The 14,883-nt window shown below is 35.0% G+C and overlaps 1 protein-coding gene across 3 annotated transcripts in view; it reads right to left on the reverse strand.

The window, feature by feature from the left end:
- LOC135198123 (uncharacterized) overlaps positions 1-14,883 on the reverse strand; it is a 61,085-nt gene that overhangs the window by 1,473 nt on the left and 44,729 nt on the right. For 2 of the 3 annotated variants that reach the window (XM_064225587.1, XM_064225588.1), the window contains 7 exons: positions 6,879-6,979; positions 3,702-3,912; positions 2,095-2,212; positions 1,138-1,171; positions 943-1,000; positions 440-580; positions 167-288 (listed from right to left, as the gene is read on the reverse strand). In XM_064225587.1, coding sequence (XP_064081657.1) covers positions 167-288; positions 440-580; positions 943-1,000; positions 1,138-1,171; positions 2,095-2,207 — 468 coding nt within the window. In that variant the 5' untranslated portion in view covers positions 2,208-2,212; positions 3,702-3,912; positions 6,879-6,979. Of the gene's footprint in view, positions 1-166; positions 289-439; positions 581-942; positions 1,001-1,137; positions 1,172-2,094; positions 2,213-3,701; positions 3,913-4,807; positions 5,097-6,878; positions 6,980-14,883 lie in introns of those variants that run through there. The other variant, XM_064225589.1, reaches the window with a different exon arrangement.

Here is a 14,883-nt window from a genome sequence, read left to right on the forward strand (position 1 = left end):
GGAGAGGTGAAACATAGATCCTACGCATGTGAACTCTCGCGAGAGACTGAGAGTTTCCAGCACTGTGACTGGCTGATCAACAGCCAATCAGGAGCGTCGCAGGGACTGGCCTAGACATCAAATGGCCGGTTGATGTGAATCTACTATAGCTCCATTCATAGCTAACCTGGACCTCAAGCTCCCGTTGGGCGTTGACGTTCAGAAAGGCCCTGCCCTCCCCAGACTCCAAGATGACCTTCTCGCCCGGACCTCCCGAAAGTAGTTGAAATTTGTGCTTTTTCAAGCACGCTGTCCAAAAAAATAAGTAAATGAATAAATAAATAAATAAATAGATAATTAATATCGAAACTTGGTATTGACGAATAATTAGTTTCTATTACATACACCGACTGACGAATGAACTTGACGAAAAGTTGACTGTGATTACGTATATACTCACAGACGCTATCGGACTCTTGGCCAGTTCCAATCCGGATGGATCCGTTTTCTACGTACAGAGTGTAAAGGTGGCCACCGCTGAGCCGGACTCTCACCAGTTCATATCCTAGGTAACGACTTCTGGTATTGGTGTTTGCAGACCCTGTAAAGTAGGAGGTTTAGTTTGGATTAACACACACACACAAGGAGAGAGAGAGAGAGAGAGAGAGAGAGAGAGAGAGAGAGGTTATAAATCTATAGTTTACGTGCATATATTTATATATATATATATATATATATATATATATATGTGTGTGTGTGTGTGTGTATGTGTGTGTGTGTGTGTCTGTGTGTGTGTGTGTGTGTAAATTTCAATGCGACTTCAACCAAAAGCTCTACATTTGGTCTAGGATATTCCTTGCCAACGAATTAAGAAATTCACAGAATAATTATCTCTAGAGAGAGAGAGAGAGAGAGAGAGAGAGAGAGAGAGAGAGTCTTCAAGTAACTCTATTCGTCGCTTACTTTTCCACCTATTGTGGTTGAGACTCGAGACGAACTCCTTTTCTGGAACTGTAGGATCCTGGAAGAGACCGAAAGAGTCCTTTATGAATGACGGGGTTATTCATAAGTCGTAGCTATGAATTATTTTTCATATTTATTTGCAGTTACTGGTTTAATTTTTTTTTTTTTTGCTTATCAGAGGGAGAGAAAACTTACCTTGGAAAATGGAGAACCATCGACGGACTGAAATCTGTAAGAATAAATAAATAAATAAATAAATAAATAAATAAATAAATAAATAAATAAATAAAAAATAAATAAATAAATAAATAAAGTCTCATTTAGTCTGAGAACAAGTTAAGGAACTTCTCTCTCTCTGATAAACTTAGGATTAAGTATTACAGCTCGATAGAGAGAATAAAAATCATGCAAATAAGTTTGGCTTTTTTTAGTATTGATCTAGATTTCTTTTATATCGCCGTGGCACTGATTGTGGACTAACAAATATATGTTTTGTTTTGTTTTGTTTTTATTGTCACAATGGCAGTAATTGTAAGTTAACAAATATAGATTTTTTTTCTGCCATGATGGCAGTTATTGTAATTAAAGAAATATAGATTTTTTTCATAATGCAAGTCATTGTAAGTTAAATATAGTTTTTTTCGTCATGATGGCAGTAATTGTAAATTAACAAATATACACTTTTTGTTACGATGGCAGTAACTGTAAATTAACAATACAGATTTTTGGTCATAATGGTAGTAATTTATATATATTTTTGTCCCAATTGCAGTAATTGTGAGTTAAATATAAAGTTTAGTCATAATGGCATTTTTTGATAAATTAGCAAGTATATAGATTTTTTGTCACAATCGCACCAGAAATACAAAATTTTCGTCAGAGTAGCAGTAATCGTAAATTAACAAATATGAGTTTCCGTCACAATAGCAGTAATCGAAAATTAACAAATATGAGTTTTCGTCACAATAGCAGTAATCGTAAATTAGCAAATATAGTTTTTTTTTGTCACGATAACAGTCATAGTAAATACTTGGTCATGCAAAGAGCTGCTATTAGAATGTCTAAAATCTGACCCAACAAAATCGTCGACGTCTACTTCTCCCATGACTGGGGAGCTGATTGCAAAGGTACTCGGTCAGAGGACTGACTTACCCGGTGATAAAACCAAGAAGAAGCAGAAGTCCGGGTGCGTTTCCTGCGTAGAGAGGACTGGGAGTTGCCGACACCTCTCCCCACCCACCGGTAACGTGAACTGGGAGCTTCATAGCAGCTGGAATAAACGAAGGGAGTAGAAAAAGAAAAAAAACATATTGTTACGAAATAGATTAATAGCTTAATTCTTGTATTTTAATATGTTTTTATCTATTTATTCATTTTTTTAATAAGTGAGATCTCTCCTTTGGAAGTTTGAATTTCAAGTTAGTGGCCTCTGTAGGCTTGTTCCATTTGAATAGGGTTCATCTTCTGAATAATGATAATAATAATAATATGCTGGAATAAGACCTTCATTTATACAAGTTTTATTGAAAATAATGATATTTCAGCCGCGTTTATTTTGTATAGGAGTTTCTCCATGCTTCTTATTTCTTCTGTACTTAAATTGGATATTAAATTCCAGTTTGTATTACATTTTGTATAATATGTTCAATTTGACAAATACCACATTTTTTTTATACGAATCCCCCATTTGGCGTTTTAATGGTCATTTTGAGTACAGAAGAAATAGTCATTATTTTCAATAATAATAATAATAATAATAATAATAATAATAATAGCTCAGTGGAGATCATAACGAGATCTATATTTCTTAACAAAAAAAAATATCCGGTGTAAAAAGCAGTACCATCGAGTTTTCTGTACAGCTTATAAGGCCGTATGAACCGCGGCCCATGAAAGCTTTTGCCACGGCCAGGAGGTGGCCTGTCCCATAGCGTTGCCAGACGATCATTGGTAACTTTAACCTTCAATAAAATAAATAAGATATAAACTACTGAGGCTAGAGGGCTGCACTTTGGTATGTATGATGATTGGAGGGTGGATGATCAACATACCAATTTGCAACCCTGTACCCATCTCAATGTTTTCTTTCACAGAAAACCAGAACTCTGTAAGAGACGTTAGTACGAAAGCTAAGATAGCATTCTTATTAGGAAGATGAAAATGTCTTCTAACACGAAAAGGGAATTTTACTGCAAATTCAGATAAGACGTCTTTTTCCCGCCACAAAGTGTTAAATACGTCTAATGCACGTAAAGGTGACAGCCGAGCCGATAATTCTGTCACTCACCGGAGTGACTGGCTCTAAGAGTGGGGATTTCTTTCGAAAACTAACCCAGCGTTCAACTATACTCGGTTTTTTTCCATCTGTCCACCTGACTGTGGTGTTTACGTATGGTAACACTGCGTCCCGGGCTTTAGATAGTTACATTCAGCTTACATTCAACCAGAGCCGTATATAGATACTATACGGCTCTGCATTCAACAATAATAACAATATCCTATTTCGAACACCAACGGTGTAATTCACATACAGTAAATTATTAAAACACTTTTTAGTTGCAAATGTACACCCAGATATCTTTTTATTTACCTCAAACTTACACATAGCGAAACTATCTAAAGCCCGGGACGCAGTGTTACCATATGCAAACACCACAAGCGGGTGGACAGATGGAGAAAAACAGAGTATAGTTAACCCCAACTAACACTAATACATATATACTCAGTTATAATAGAAACTAGGATCTCAATTTCCTTACCAGGTCTGGTATCCTCGAAAACTGACGTAGAAGAAGAAGAAGAAGAGGACGGCGAATCGATGCAGATTTCCAGCGATCAGAAGTGGACTCGAACGAAAGCGGTTGTGGCCACATGTTAGCTGACGCTGACATTTATATACATAACGAAACAACCGTACGTTACGCTGACGTCAGCTTAAGTTACACCATTCTCCCGGTAGTTTTCTGGAAACTGGTAGATACTCGAGGGTAATTCTTTGACATCAAGTAATTCCACTCATATTTTATACTTTATTCAGAAATTTCAGTTTATACATGTTTAGCCTATAGAATGATCTATATGTCTCTAGACGAGAAAAAAAATATATATATATATATAAAAAATGAAGCAAGCCAAGATGTCATCGCCGTTATGATAGAAACGTTAAGAATTCTATGAAGTGTTGTGAAATCACAGATATTCATACAACGTCTCCGGCTGAAATGGTGCTAGTTTTGTTTTCCGAATTGAACTACGAATAATAATAATAATAATAATAATAATAATAATAATAATAATAATAATAATAATAAAAATAATAATAAAATAATAATATTATTACTAATAATTAATTAATTATTATTTTAATTATTATTATTAGGTTTATGGTATGATATATATTAATTAATAATAATAATAATAATATAATAATAATAATAATAATAATAATAATAAATAATAATTATTATTATTATTATTATTATTATTATTATATTAATTATTATTATTATTGCATTTCGAGTCCAGGTGGGCCTCTAAGAGTTGGTTCATCTCCTGAATAATAATAATAATAATAATAATAATAATAATAATAATAATAATAATAATATTATTATTATTATTATTATTATTATTATTATTATTATTATTATTCAGGAGATGAACCAACTCTTAGAGGCCACTGACTCGAAATTCAAGCTTCCAAATAATATGGAGTTCATTTAAAAGAACTAACAGAGGCTAATTGGAAAAACAGAAAGAAGAGATCAGTTATGAAACAAGGAAATATAAATGAACAAATTAAATCAACACATAGATAAAGGTATAAGTAAACTATTGAAAATGTTATTAAAATTATTAACATTACCCCAGTCTTCGTGTATTGCTGAAGGATTTCCGGTTCCTTGACTTCTATCCTGTGGCCAATTGAAGGAAAGATTGTTTTCATTTCAAGGAGATCCTGGGCTGAAGGAAATAAGCATACATACATACATACACACACACACAGGTTTTTCCAAATGCACTGACATTCGAGATACTCAAAATAATCACTTTAATTTTTCCTCTTTTCCTTCCAATTCCAGTGAGGGACGCTGCGAATACTCTTGAGTAATGCTTCTGCTAAGTTCTTCTCTCGATGAGACTCGCGTGCTGTGACACACAAGAAGAGAGAGAGTGGGAGTATTTGCTGCCCAACATCTCAATTTTCATTTTCAGTGCAAGCGTGGAGTTTTCTCTATCATTAACCCCATTTTGGAGGTTTGGTTTTAACATTAATCCTATTTTGGAGGTTTGGTTTTAACATTAATCCTATTTTGGAGGTTTGGTTTTAACACAATCCTATTTTGGAGGTTTGGTTTTTAACATTAATCCTATTTTGGAGGTTTGGTATTAACATTAATCCTATTTTGGAGGTTTGGTATTAACATTAATCCTATTTTGGAGGTTTGGTTTTAACATCAATCCTATTTTGGATGTTTGGTTCTAACAAGAATCCTATTTTGGAATTTCGATTTTACCATTAATCCTATTTTGGAGACTTGGTTCTAAGCTTAATCCTATTTTGGAGATTTGGTTCTAACACTAATCCTATTTTAGAGATTTTAGTTCTAACATTAATCCTATTTTGGAGGTTTGGTTTTAACATCAATCCTATTTTGGAGATTCGATTCTAACATCAATCCTATTTTGGAGGTTTGGTTTTAACATTAATCCTATTTTGGAGGTTTGGTTCTAACATTAATGCTATTTTGGAGGTTTGGTTTTAACATTAATCCTATTTTGGAGGTTTGGTTCTAACATTAATCCCATTTTGGAGGTTTGGTTTTAACATTAATCCCACTTTGGAGGTTTGGTTCTAACATTAATGCTATTTTGGAGGTTTGGTTTTAACATCAATCCTATTTTGGAGGTTTGGTTTTAACATTAATCCTATTTTGGAATTTCGATTTTATCATTAATCCTATTTTGGAGGTTTGGTTTTAACATTAATCCTATTTTGGAATTTCGATTTTATCATTAATCCTATTTTGGAGACTTGGTTCTAAGTTTAATCTTATTTTGGAGATTTGGTTCTAACATTAATCCTATTTTAGAGATTTTAGTTCTAACATTAATCCTATTTCAGAGATTTTAGTTCTAACATTAATCCTATTTTGGAGATTTGGTTCTAACATTAATCCTATTTTAGAGATTTTAGTTCTAACATTAATCCTATTTCAGAGATTTTAGTTCTAACATTAATCCTATTTTGGAGATTTGCTTCTAAATTAATCCTATTTTGGGGGTTTGGTTCTAACATTAATCGTATTTTGGAGATTTAGTTCTAACATTAATCCTACTTTGGAGATTTGGTTCTAAAAATAATCCTATTTTGGAGATTTGGCTCTAAAAATAATCCTATTTTCGAGATTTTGTTCTAACATTAACCCTATTTTGAAGATTTAGTTCTAACATTAATCCTATTTTGGAGGTTTGGTTCCAATATTAATCCTATATTGGAGATTTAGTTCTAACATTAATCGCATTTTGGATATTTGGTTCCAACATTAATCCTATTTTGGAGGTTTGGTTCTAAAAATAATCCTATTTTGAAGATTTGGTTCTAAATATAATCCTGTTTTGGAGATTTGGTTCTAAGCTTAATCCTATTTTGGAGATTTGGTTTTAAGCTTAACCCTATTTTTGAGATTTGGTTCTAACATTAATCCTATTTTGAAGATTTAGTTCTAACATTAATCCTATTTTGGAGGTTTGCCTTTAACATTAATCCTATTTTGGAGATTTGATTTTATCATTAATCTTATTTTGGTTCTAAAATTAATCCCAATTTGGAAATTTGGTCTTAATATTAATCCTATTTTAGTTATTTTGGCTCTAACTAAGAAGTAAAAGTCAGAGAAGGTGGACAGGAAAACAGGAGCGTGGGAGATAGTTACTTGGATGACGAACGTTCCTATCATTTTTTTCTATTTCGTTCTTCTTCTCCTTTTTTGCAGATGTGTCGGCTGTGTGGCGATGGCGTGTGTCCCAACATCTCCTGCGGAAGAAGGATAAGGACGAGTGTGGGGATTAAAAGGTTATGCACCATTATCTTTTTTAGTGTCCTGTAAAAGAAAAACAATTGTTCTGGCTTTCTCTGTCACTTGAATAGCGGAAATGAGTTGTTCTCTCTTCTTTTTCACCGTTGGGCCCCACCGCGACATTTCGTTCACATCCGAAAATGATGAAAGTTTCTTAACCCCAGCACAACTTACGCCAAGAAACGATGCAAATATCACTGGATTACGCCATCCGTGGAGGGGGATTAGGCGCCCAAGAAACGACGTAAATATCACTGGATTACGCCACCCGTAGAGGGGAATTCGGCGCCCATGAAACAATGTAGATATCACAGGATTGACTACGCTGTCAGGAAAGTGCGGCCAATATATGTAGACATCTAAAGGATTAAAATGCTCGTGAGATTCACCCTCTGCAACTTGTTTCCTAAAAATACACTTCTGCCTAATTCCGCGCTACAATGGAGCCCACCCACTGCTTGTGTATGTTCTACCTGTGGACCCCGTTCTGCTGCACAGTATTGGTTCTCTAAAACTCTGCTGTATATTGTAATAGAATTCTGGCTCCAGCTTCACTAATTACAGCAGTATTGTAGTTAGGAATCAAAACTAATTCCCTTCAAGAGCGAATGTAGTTGAAAGTAAACTGTTTGTTCCCCCAAAAATTTTATTTAGAGGTCTTAGAAAGTATTTTATCCGAAGATTCTCAGAGATATTTTTCATTTTGACAAAGCTCTCATAGCAGACAATGAAAAAGCAAGCAGAATGATATATGTAAAAAAAAAAAAAAAAAACCTGTCATTTGAGCTGATTGATGCGGCAGACTATCCTAGGTGGCTTTGTAACAGGGATACTATTACTAATATTATTATATTCTATTATTATTTCAGCAGATGAAACCTATTCTGATGCAACAAGCACACACGAGCCACTGACTTGAATCAATTCAAGTTTCCAAAGAATGCCGGCTTCAACCTCCCCCTGCGTACCCCACACTGCAGCAGTAACAGATCATGGTTCAGAGGCGGTGATTTTACATCGCCCTGGAGGTGACGCGAATCCTCGACATCTGAACACGACACTAACGACCGTACCAGCTGATCAAATATTCAGTAGTCAGTAAATTTATGTTGGGATGAGAAAGGTAGTTACATTTTAAAAACATTTTAAAAACCGTTCAATATTCTTTCTGTTAAATGTAGTTGGAAAGTCACTCAGCAGCAATCATATGTTTGTTTAGTTGTCAATAGAAAACTCAGCCAGCTAAGTAAATCAATAAAACCATATTTGAATATTTTGTAAAACACTGGAATTATTAACTTCTCGTTTTGGCACCAGGAAATGGCCCAAGGAGTATAATTTAGGATACTTTTTTTACATTTAAAATTATGATTTTTGTGATAAACGTTTTTTGGAACCTTTTTTTACCATTCTGAGAAAGACACTTACTATACATTTATTTTCTAAACAAATCTCTTGTTAAAGTTATCATTCGTTAAAGGAATACGGATCATTTGTTATTTCTGAATGCTTGAAGTTTAGGGGATGTTATCTAGGACTAATATTTCTCTGGGGTCATTATCTCCCCTGCACAAATTTCGGGGGTCGTTATCTAGGGCTAATATTTATCTGGAGTCATTATCTCCCCAGCACAAATTTTAGGGGTCGTAATCTAGGAGTAATATTTCTCTGAGTCATTATCTCCCCTGCACAAATTTCAAGGTTCGTTATCTAGGACTAATATTTCTCTGGAGTCATTATCTCCCCAGCAACAATTTCGGGGGTCGTTATCTAGGACTAATATTTATCTAGGGGTCATTATCTCCCCTACACAAATTTCAGGCGTCGTTGTCTAGAACTAAAATATCATTATCTCCCCTGTATTATTTCAAAGTTGGTTATCTAGGACTAATAATTTCGGGTGTCGTTATCTAGGACTAATATTTATCTGGGTTCATTATCTCCCCTGCACAAATTTCAGGGGTCGTTATCTAGGACTAATGTTTCTCTGGGTCATTATCTCCCCTGCACAAATTTCAAAGTTCGTTATCAAGGACTAATATTTCTCTGGGGTCATTATCTCCACAGCACAAATTTTGGGGGTCGTTATCTAGGACTAATATTTATCTGGGGTCATTATCTCCCCTGCACAAATTTCAGAGGTCGTTATCCAGGATTAATATTTCTCTGAGTCATTATCTCCCCTGCACAAATTTCAAAGTTCGTTATCTAGGACTAATATTTCTCTAGGGTCATTATCTCCCCAGCACAAATTTAGGAGGTCATTATCTAGGAATAATATTTATCAGGGGTCATTATCTCCCCTACAAATTTCGGGGGTTGTCATCTAAGACTAATATTTCTCTGGTCTATTTCTCTGGTGTCATTATCTCCCCACTGCAGCAGGGGTCGAGGTCATTATTTAGTACTATTATCTCTGGCTCACTATCTTTCTAGCAAGGGGATTACTTTAGGGGATTCTCTGGGGTCACTATCTCCCTAGCAGAGACTCCAGGGGTCGTTATCTAGGACTAATAATTCTCTGGGGTCATTATCTCCCCAGCAAAAATTCCAGGGGTCGTTATCTAGGACTAATATTTCTCTGGGGTCATTATCTCCCCAGCAAAAATTTCAGGGGTCGTTATCTAGGACTAATATTTCTCTGGGGTCATTATCTCCCCAGGCAGGAAGTCGGGGGGCGTCTCTAAGGACTAATAATCCTCTGGGGTCACTATCTCCCCAGCAGAAAGTCAGGGGGTTGTTATCTAGGACTAATATTTCTCTGGAGTCATTACCTCCCCAGCAACAATTTCGGGGGTCGTTATCTAGGTCTAATATTTCTCTGGTGTCATTATCTCCCCAGCAAAAAGTCCGGAGGTCGTTATCTAGGTCTAGTATTTCTCTGGGGTCATTATCTCCCTATCAGAAAGTCCGGGGGTCGTTATCTAGGACAAATAATTCTCTGGGGTCATTATCTCGCCAACACAAATTTCGGGTGTCGTTATCTAGGACTAATATTTCTCAGAGTCATCATCTCCCCAGCACAAATTTCGGGGGTCGTTATCTAGGAATAATATTTATCTTGGGTCATTATCTCACCAGCAGGAAGTCCGGGGGGTCGTTATCTAGGACTGATATTTCTCTGAGTCATTATCTCCCCAGCTCAAATTTCGGGGGTCGTTATCTAGGACTAATATTTATCTAGGGTCATTATCTCCCCTGCACAAATTTCGGCGGTCGTTATCTAAGACTAATATTTATCTGGGGTCATTATCTCCCCAGAACAAATTTCAGGGGTCGTTATCTAGGAGTAATATTTCTCTAAGTCATTATCTCCCCTGCTCAAATTTCAAACTTCGTTATCTAGGACTAATATTTCTCTGGGGTCATTATCTCCCCAGCAAATATTTTGGGGGTCGTTATCTAGGACTAATATTTATCTAGGGTCATTATCTCCCCTGCACAAATTTCAGGGGTCGTTATCTAGGACTAATACTTCTCTGAGTCATTATCTCCCCTGCACAAATTTCAAAGTTCTTTATCTAGGACTAATATTTCTCTAGGGTCGTTATCTCCCCAGCACAAATTTAGGAGGTCGTTATCTAGGAATAATATTTATCTGGGGTCATTATCTCCCCTGCACAAATTTCGGGGGTTGTCATCTAAGACTAATATTTCTCTGAGCCATTATCTCCCCTGCACAAATTTCAAAGTTTGTTATCTAGGACTAATATTTCTCTGGGGTCATTATCTCCCAGCACAAATTTCGGGGGTCGTTATCTAGGACTAATATTTATCTGGGGTCATTATCTCCCCTGCACAAATTTCAGGGGTCGTTATCTAGGACTAATATTTCTCAGAGTCATTATATCCCCCGCACAAATTTCAAAGTTCGTTATCTAGGACTAATATTTCTCTAGGGTCATTATCTCCCCAGCACAAATTTCAGAGATCGTTATCTAGGAATAATATTTATCTGGGGTCATTATCTCCCCAGCACAAATTTCGGGGGTCGTCACCTAAGACTAATATTTCTCTGGGGTCATTATCTCCCCTGCAGAAAGTCCGGGGCTCGTTATGTAGGACTAATATTTCTCTGGGGTCATTATCTCCAGAGCAAAAATTTCAAGGGTCGTTATCTAGGACTATATTTCTCTGGGGTCATTATCTCCCCAGCAGGAAGTCCGGGGGTCGTTATCTAGTACTAATATTTCTCTGGGGTCATTATAAAAGGGCAGTTGCCTCGTATAATAAGGTGCCCTATGAGGTAATGTTAGACTTGCGATAATCTTACGCTAAGTCGGTTGGTTATGCACTTCCATACTCATTTGAGTGTCTTGGGTGTTTGCTGATAACTTACGATGTCAGTATCTTCTCTGTTTAGGACGACGGAGATGTTTCAACTCATGATGATATCTTCTTTCTGATGTGAGGTTTTAGTAGAAAACACGAAATATAAAAAATGGTTCTATTCTTCTGAGATTACATGATGAATATCAGATAGGATTGTACAGGTCTGCCAATGATGATGGCTAATTCAAATCTACATGATGAAGCTTAGATAAAGATGTACAGGTCTTCTAATGACGATGGCTTGATCGCTTCTGCCAATGATGATGGCTAATTCCACTCTGACTACCATCTCGGTTACAAATCATAAAGGAAGCAGACAGTAGCTCGAACATATGAACATACATACAGATGACATACATTACAAATCACGTAGGCCGTTTGAATTATAGGTCGCGGTAGTTGTCACAAGCAGGATGCTTGGACTAATGTTTTCAAAACAAATGAAGGACCACAGGTGACGGCACGTCATCTTAGCCTACTTTATTGTATACTTCATCTTAGCATACTTTATCGTCTCTGGTCTGATCACATTCCTGCAAGGAATCTGGTTGACCTCATAGTTTTAGTTTTTTATATATATGGAATAACATTCCATATTTTTATTATGTAATCACCTACATAAAAGCTCGGTCAGCTACAAAACCAACCACTGAATATTACTCAAGCTTGACTTGCATTTGACTTATAGGAGTGTGATACAGACATTATGGTGAATATATATAGATATATAGAAAATACTTATAAGTAAAAAAGATTCATGGTGTACACAAATATAGATTCAAGTAATAAGATATAAGACATAATATGCATATGATGATATTCGTAAATAATAGTGATCACCTGATATATACTGATACAGTTTTTCACTCCATCTCTTTAAGATACATATGCTACAGAAAATACTAATGTACTCTGATAATTGCATAGAATAAAGATTAACATGATAAAAATCATTATTTTAACTGATAAAAATTCATATATGAATTGATAAAAATTATTAATGTTTATGCTAATTCACTGCCCCATATACTAACTTTTAATAATAAACTCGGTTCATTTTTAAGCCCATATACTAACTTTTATATAACTGCAATTATTGGTAAGATAAAAGGTAACGGATTGATTATAGGCTACCTGATTTGTTTATACATATGTATATGGATTCATATAGTTATGATCAATATATGTGCACTTAATACAACTGATTCACATAAACGACTAATCTAAGTGATTAATCTAGGTGCACTTTAAATAGGTTCCTAATGCGTACACGCAAAGATATATTTCGATTCTGTTATTTATGATAATTTATATATAAGATACATGATACTTTATATATGAGATACATGACCGAGGTGATACCCACTGCACAATCTAGCGTTTCGAACAACTTTTCGTCCATTACACAGTTCCAGACAACCACCTATAGCCAAATGAAATGGATAATTCCAAATGGTTAAAAACAAGGGGAATTGCCTGGGCAGGGTCCAATGTTCTATTTTGCGCTCATACTTGTTCTCTGCATCTTATGCCATATGAATACGTTCGCGATGAATAAAATCATCCCCAGCACGAGTCCTGCGCCAGCAACGTAGAGTTGAATATCCTCTTCGGTCGTAATTGTCGGAAGTATGTCCCTTTGTAGTCGATTGCGAGATTAACGACGGGATACGGGTGTCGATCCAAGAAGTCTACGAAATAAGCTTGTTCACTTATGATGGTGCTTATTCCCTTTCACATTGTAGGCGGTTGATACTTCACTGCAGTCGTCCGCAGCGACGAACGGGTTTTTGAAGTTGCGATGTGAAACTTTCGTACTGCAGGATACTGTAACCAGGTTCCATTAATCAGCCTGTAAGTGGATACTGTAACCAGGTCCAGTTTAATCAGCCTGTAAGTGAAATTTATACTTGTCACAAGGGCAAAGTAATTCAGACAACATCCAAATACGGGAGGGAGAAAGCCATTAAGAACCAGACTTAACCCACATGAATTCGCTGATATTTTATGGAATTCAAAAGAGTCAGCTGTACAAACTTTTTTTATCCATGGCATTATAACAATGAGTGAACCTATCCAGGTCTATGATGACTGTAAAAATATCCATAATTATAAAAAATAAACAGATATCAATACGAATCCCAAAGAAAATTCAATATTACTGGTAGTAAGTTACTAGACAAAGAAGTGTGAAACGGAGGTTAATTTTTAAACTTTAATAGGCAGGAGATGCAACGAAAGAACCCACTATGTAACTAATTTCTATATAAACTTTGGGTTTTTCAAGAAAATGACATTTTCCCATGAATGTGATTTACTTGAATTGTAATAGGCTAATGTTGCAAGCAAATTTTTCATATCCATGACCTGATACTTCTAAGTGTCCGTTTACCAATATCATAAGCTGATTTATTGACTAATTGTCTATGAGGTTCAGAAAAATTAATTCATTTTGATGTTATAGAAATTCTGTTTGCTTATTTTGTTCATTAATTTTAAAATGATTGCGGTTCCTTAACTAAAGTTGCATTGCACACACGGATAAGAATAAGTTACAGCTATGAACCATGAACCACATGTGAAGTTCATGAGCTAAGCATTCCTCTCTCCAGCCAACCTGCTTTGCAAGCAGTTTATTGAGGTTAAAAGGAACAATGATGATTTAGCAAAAGCGCCAGGCACCTTCAGAACTGATGGCGTCGTCACCTGGCAGGAGATTGCTCTCAGCCAGCAAAGAGTTACGTTACTTGCTGTAATAAATATGACTTATTTGTATAAATTGGGTATTTTTTTGTTTTAATAAACCCCACCCACCCAAGAAGAATGTCTGAAAAAAAACAGTACCAAAATTGAACAATATATTAGTTTCATGTTGGAAATCTGCATGATTGTAAAAAAATAAAATAAATGTAATTATGTTAAATTAGATATTCCTTATTCAAACTAGTGAAAAAGGGTTTTCCATCCAAAATTCAAAATTCTATACATTATTTGCCCTGTAAGATCTGTATAGGATTATTCAATATAGATATACATTTTCACTTCGACATCCTGACTTTAAAATCTCTTTTATTTTAATTTATTTTCATCTATACTATCCATATCTATCTATCTATCTATCTATCTATCTATCTATCTATCTATCTATATATATATATATATATATATATATATATATATATATATATATATATATATTATATATATATATTTTTTTTTTTTCATTGACTACGAATATAAATCACCGGGACAGACAATATGTCAGTAGGTTTTGATATGTGTTTGAACTTAGCTTATTTGTCATTAATATCCCTAGAATACTGAATGGACTACTAAACTAAAGCATTCAAATCTTTACGCATATATATTTGAATATTTTATTAACCTATGGTTACGTTTTGCTTATTGATTTTATCGTGATTCCTTTTTTATTATATTTTGTAACTCTTCCGACTTCTTACGGAGTGTATTATATCGGCTCCACTTGTATCCATATTTTATTTTATTTTATTTATTTTTATTATTATGT

The sequence above is a fragment of the Macrobrachium nipponense genome, chromosome 21 (genome assembly GCF_015104395.2).
Source record: "Macrobrachium nipponense isolate FS-2020 chromosome 21, ASM1510439v2, whole genome shotgun sequence".
NCBI lineage: Eukaryota > Metazoa > Arthropoda > Malacostraca > Decapoda > Palaemonidae > Macrobrachium > Macrobrachium nipponense.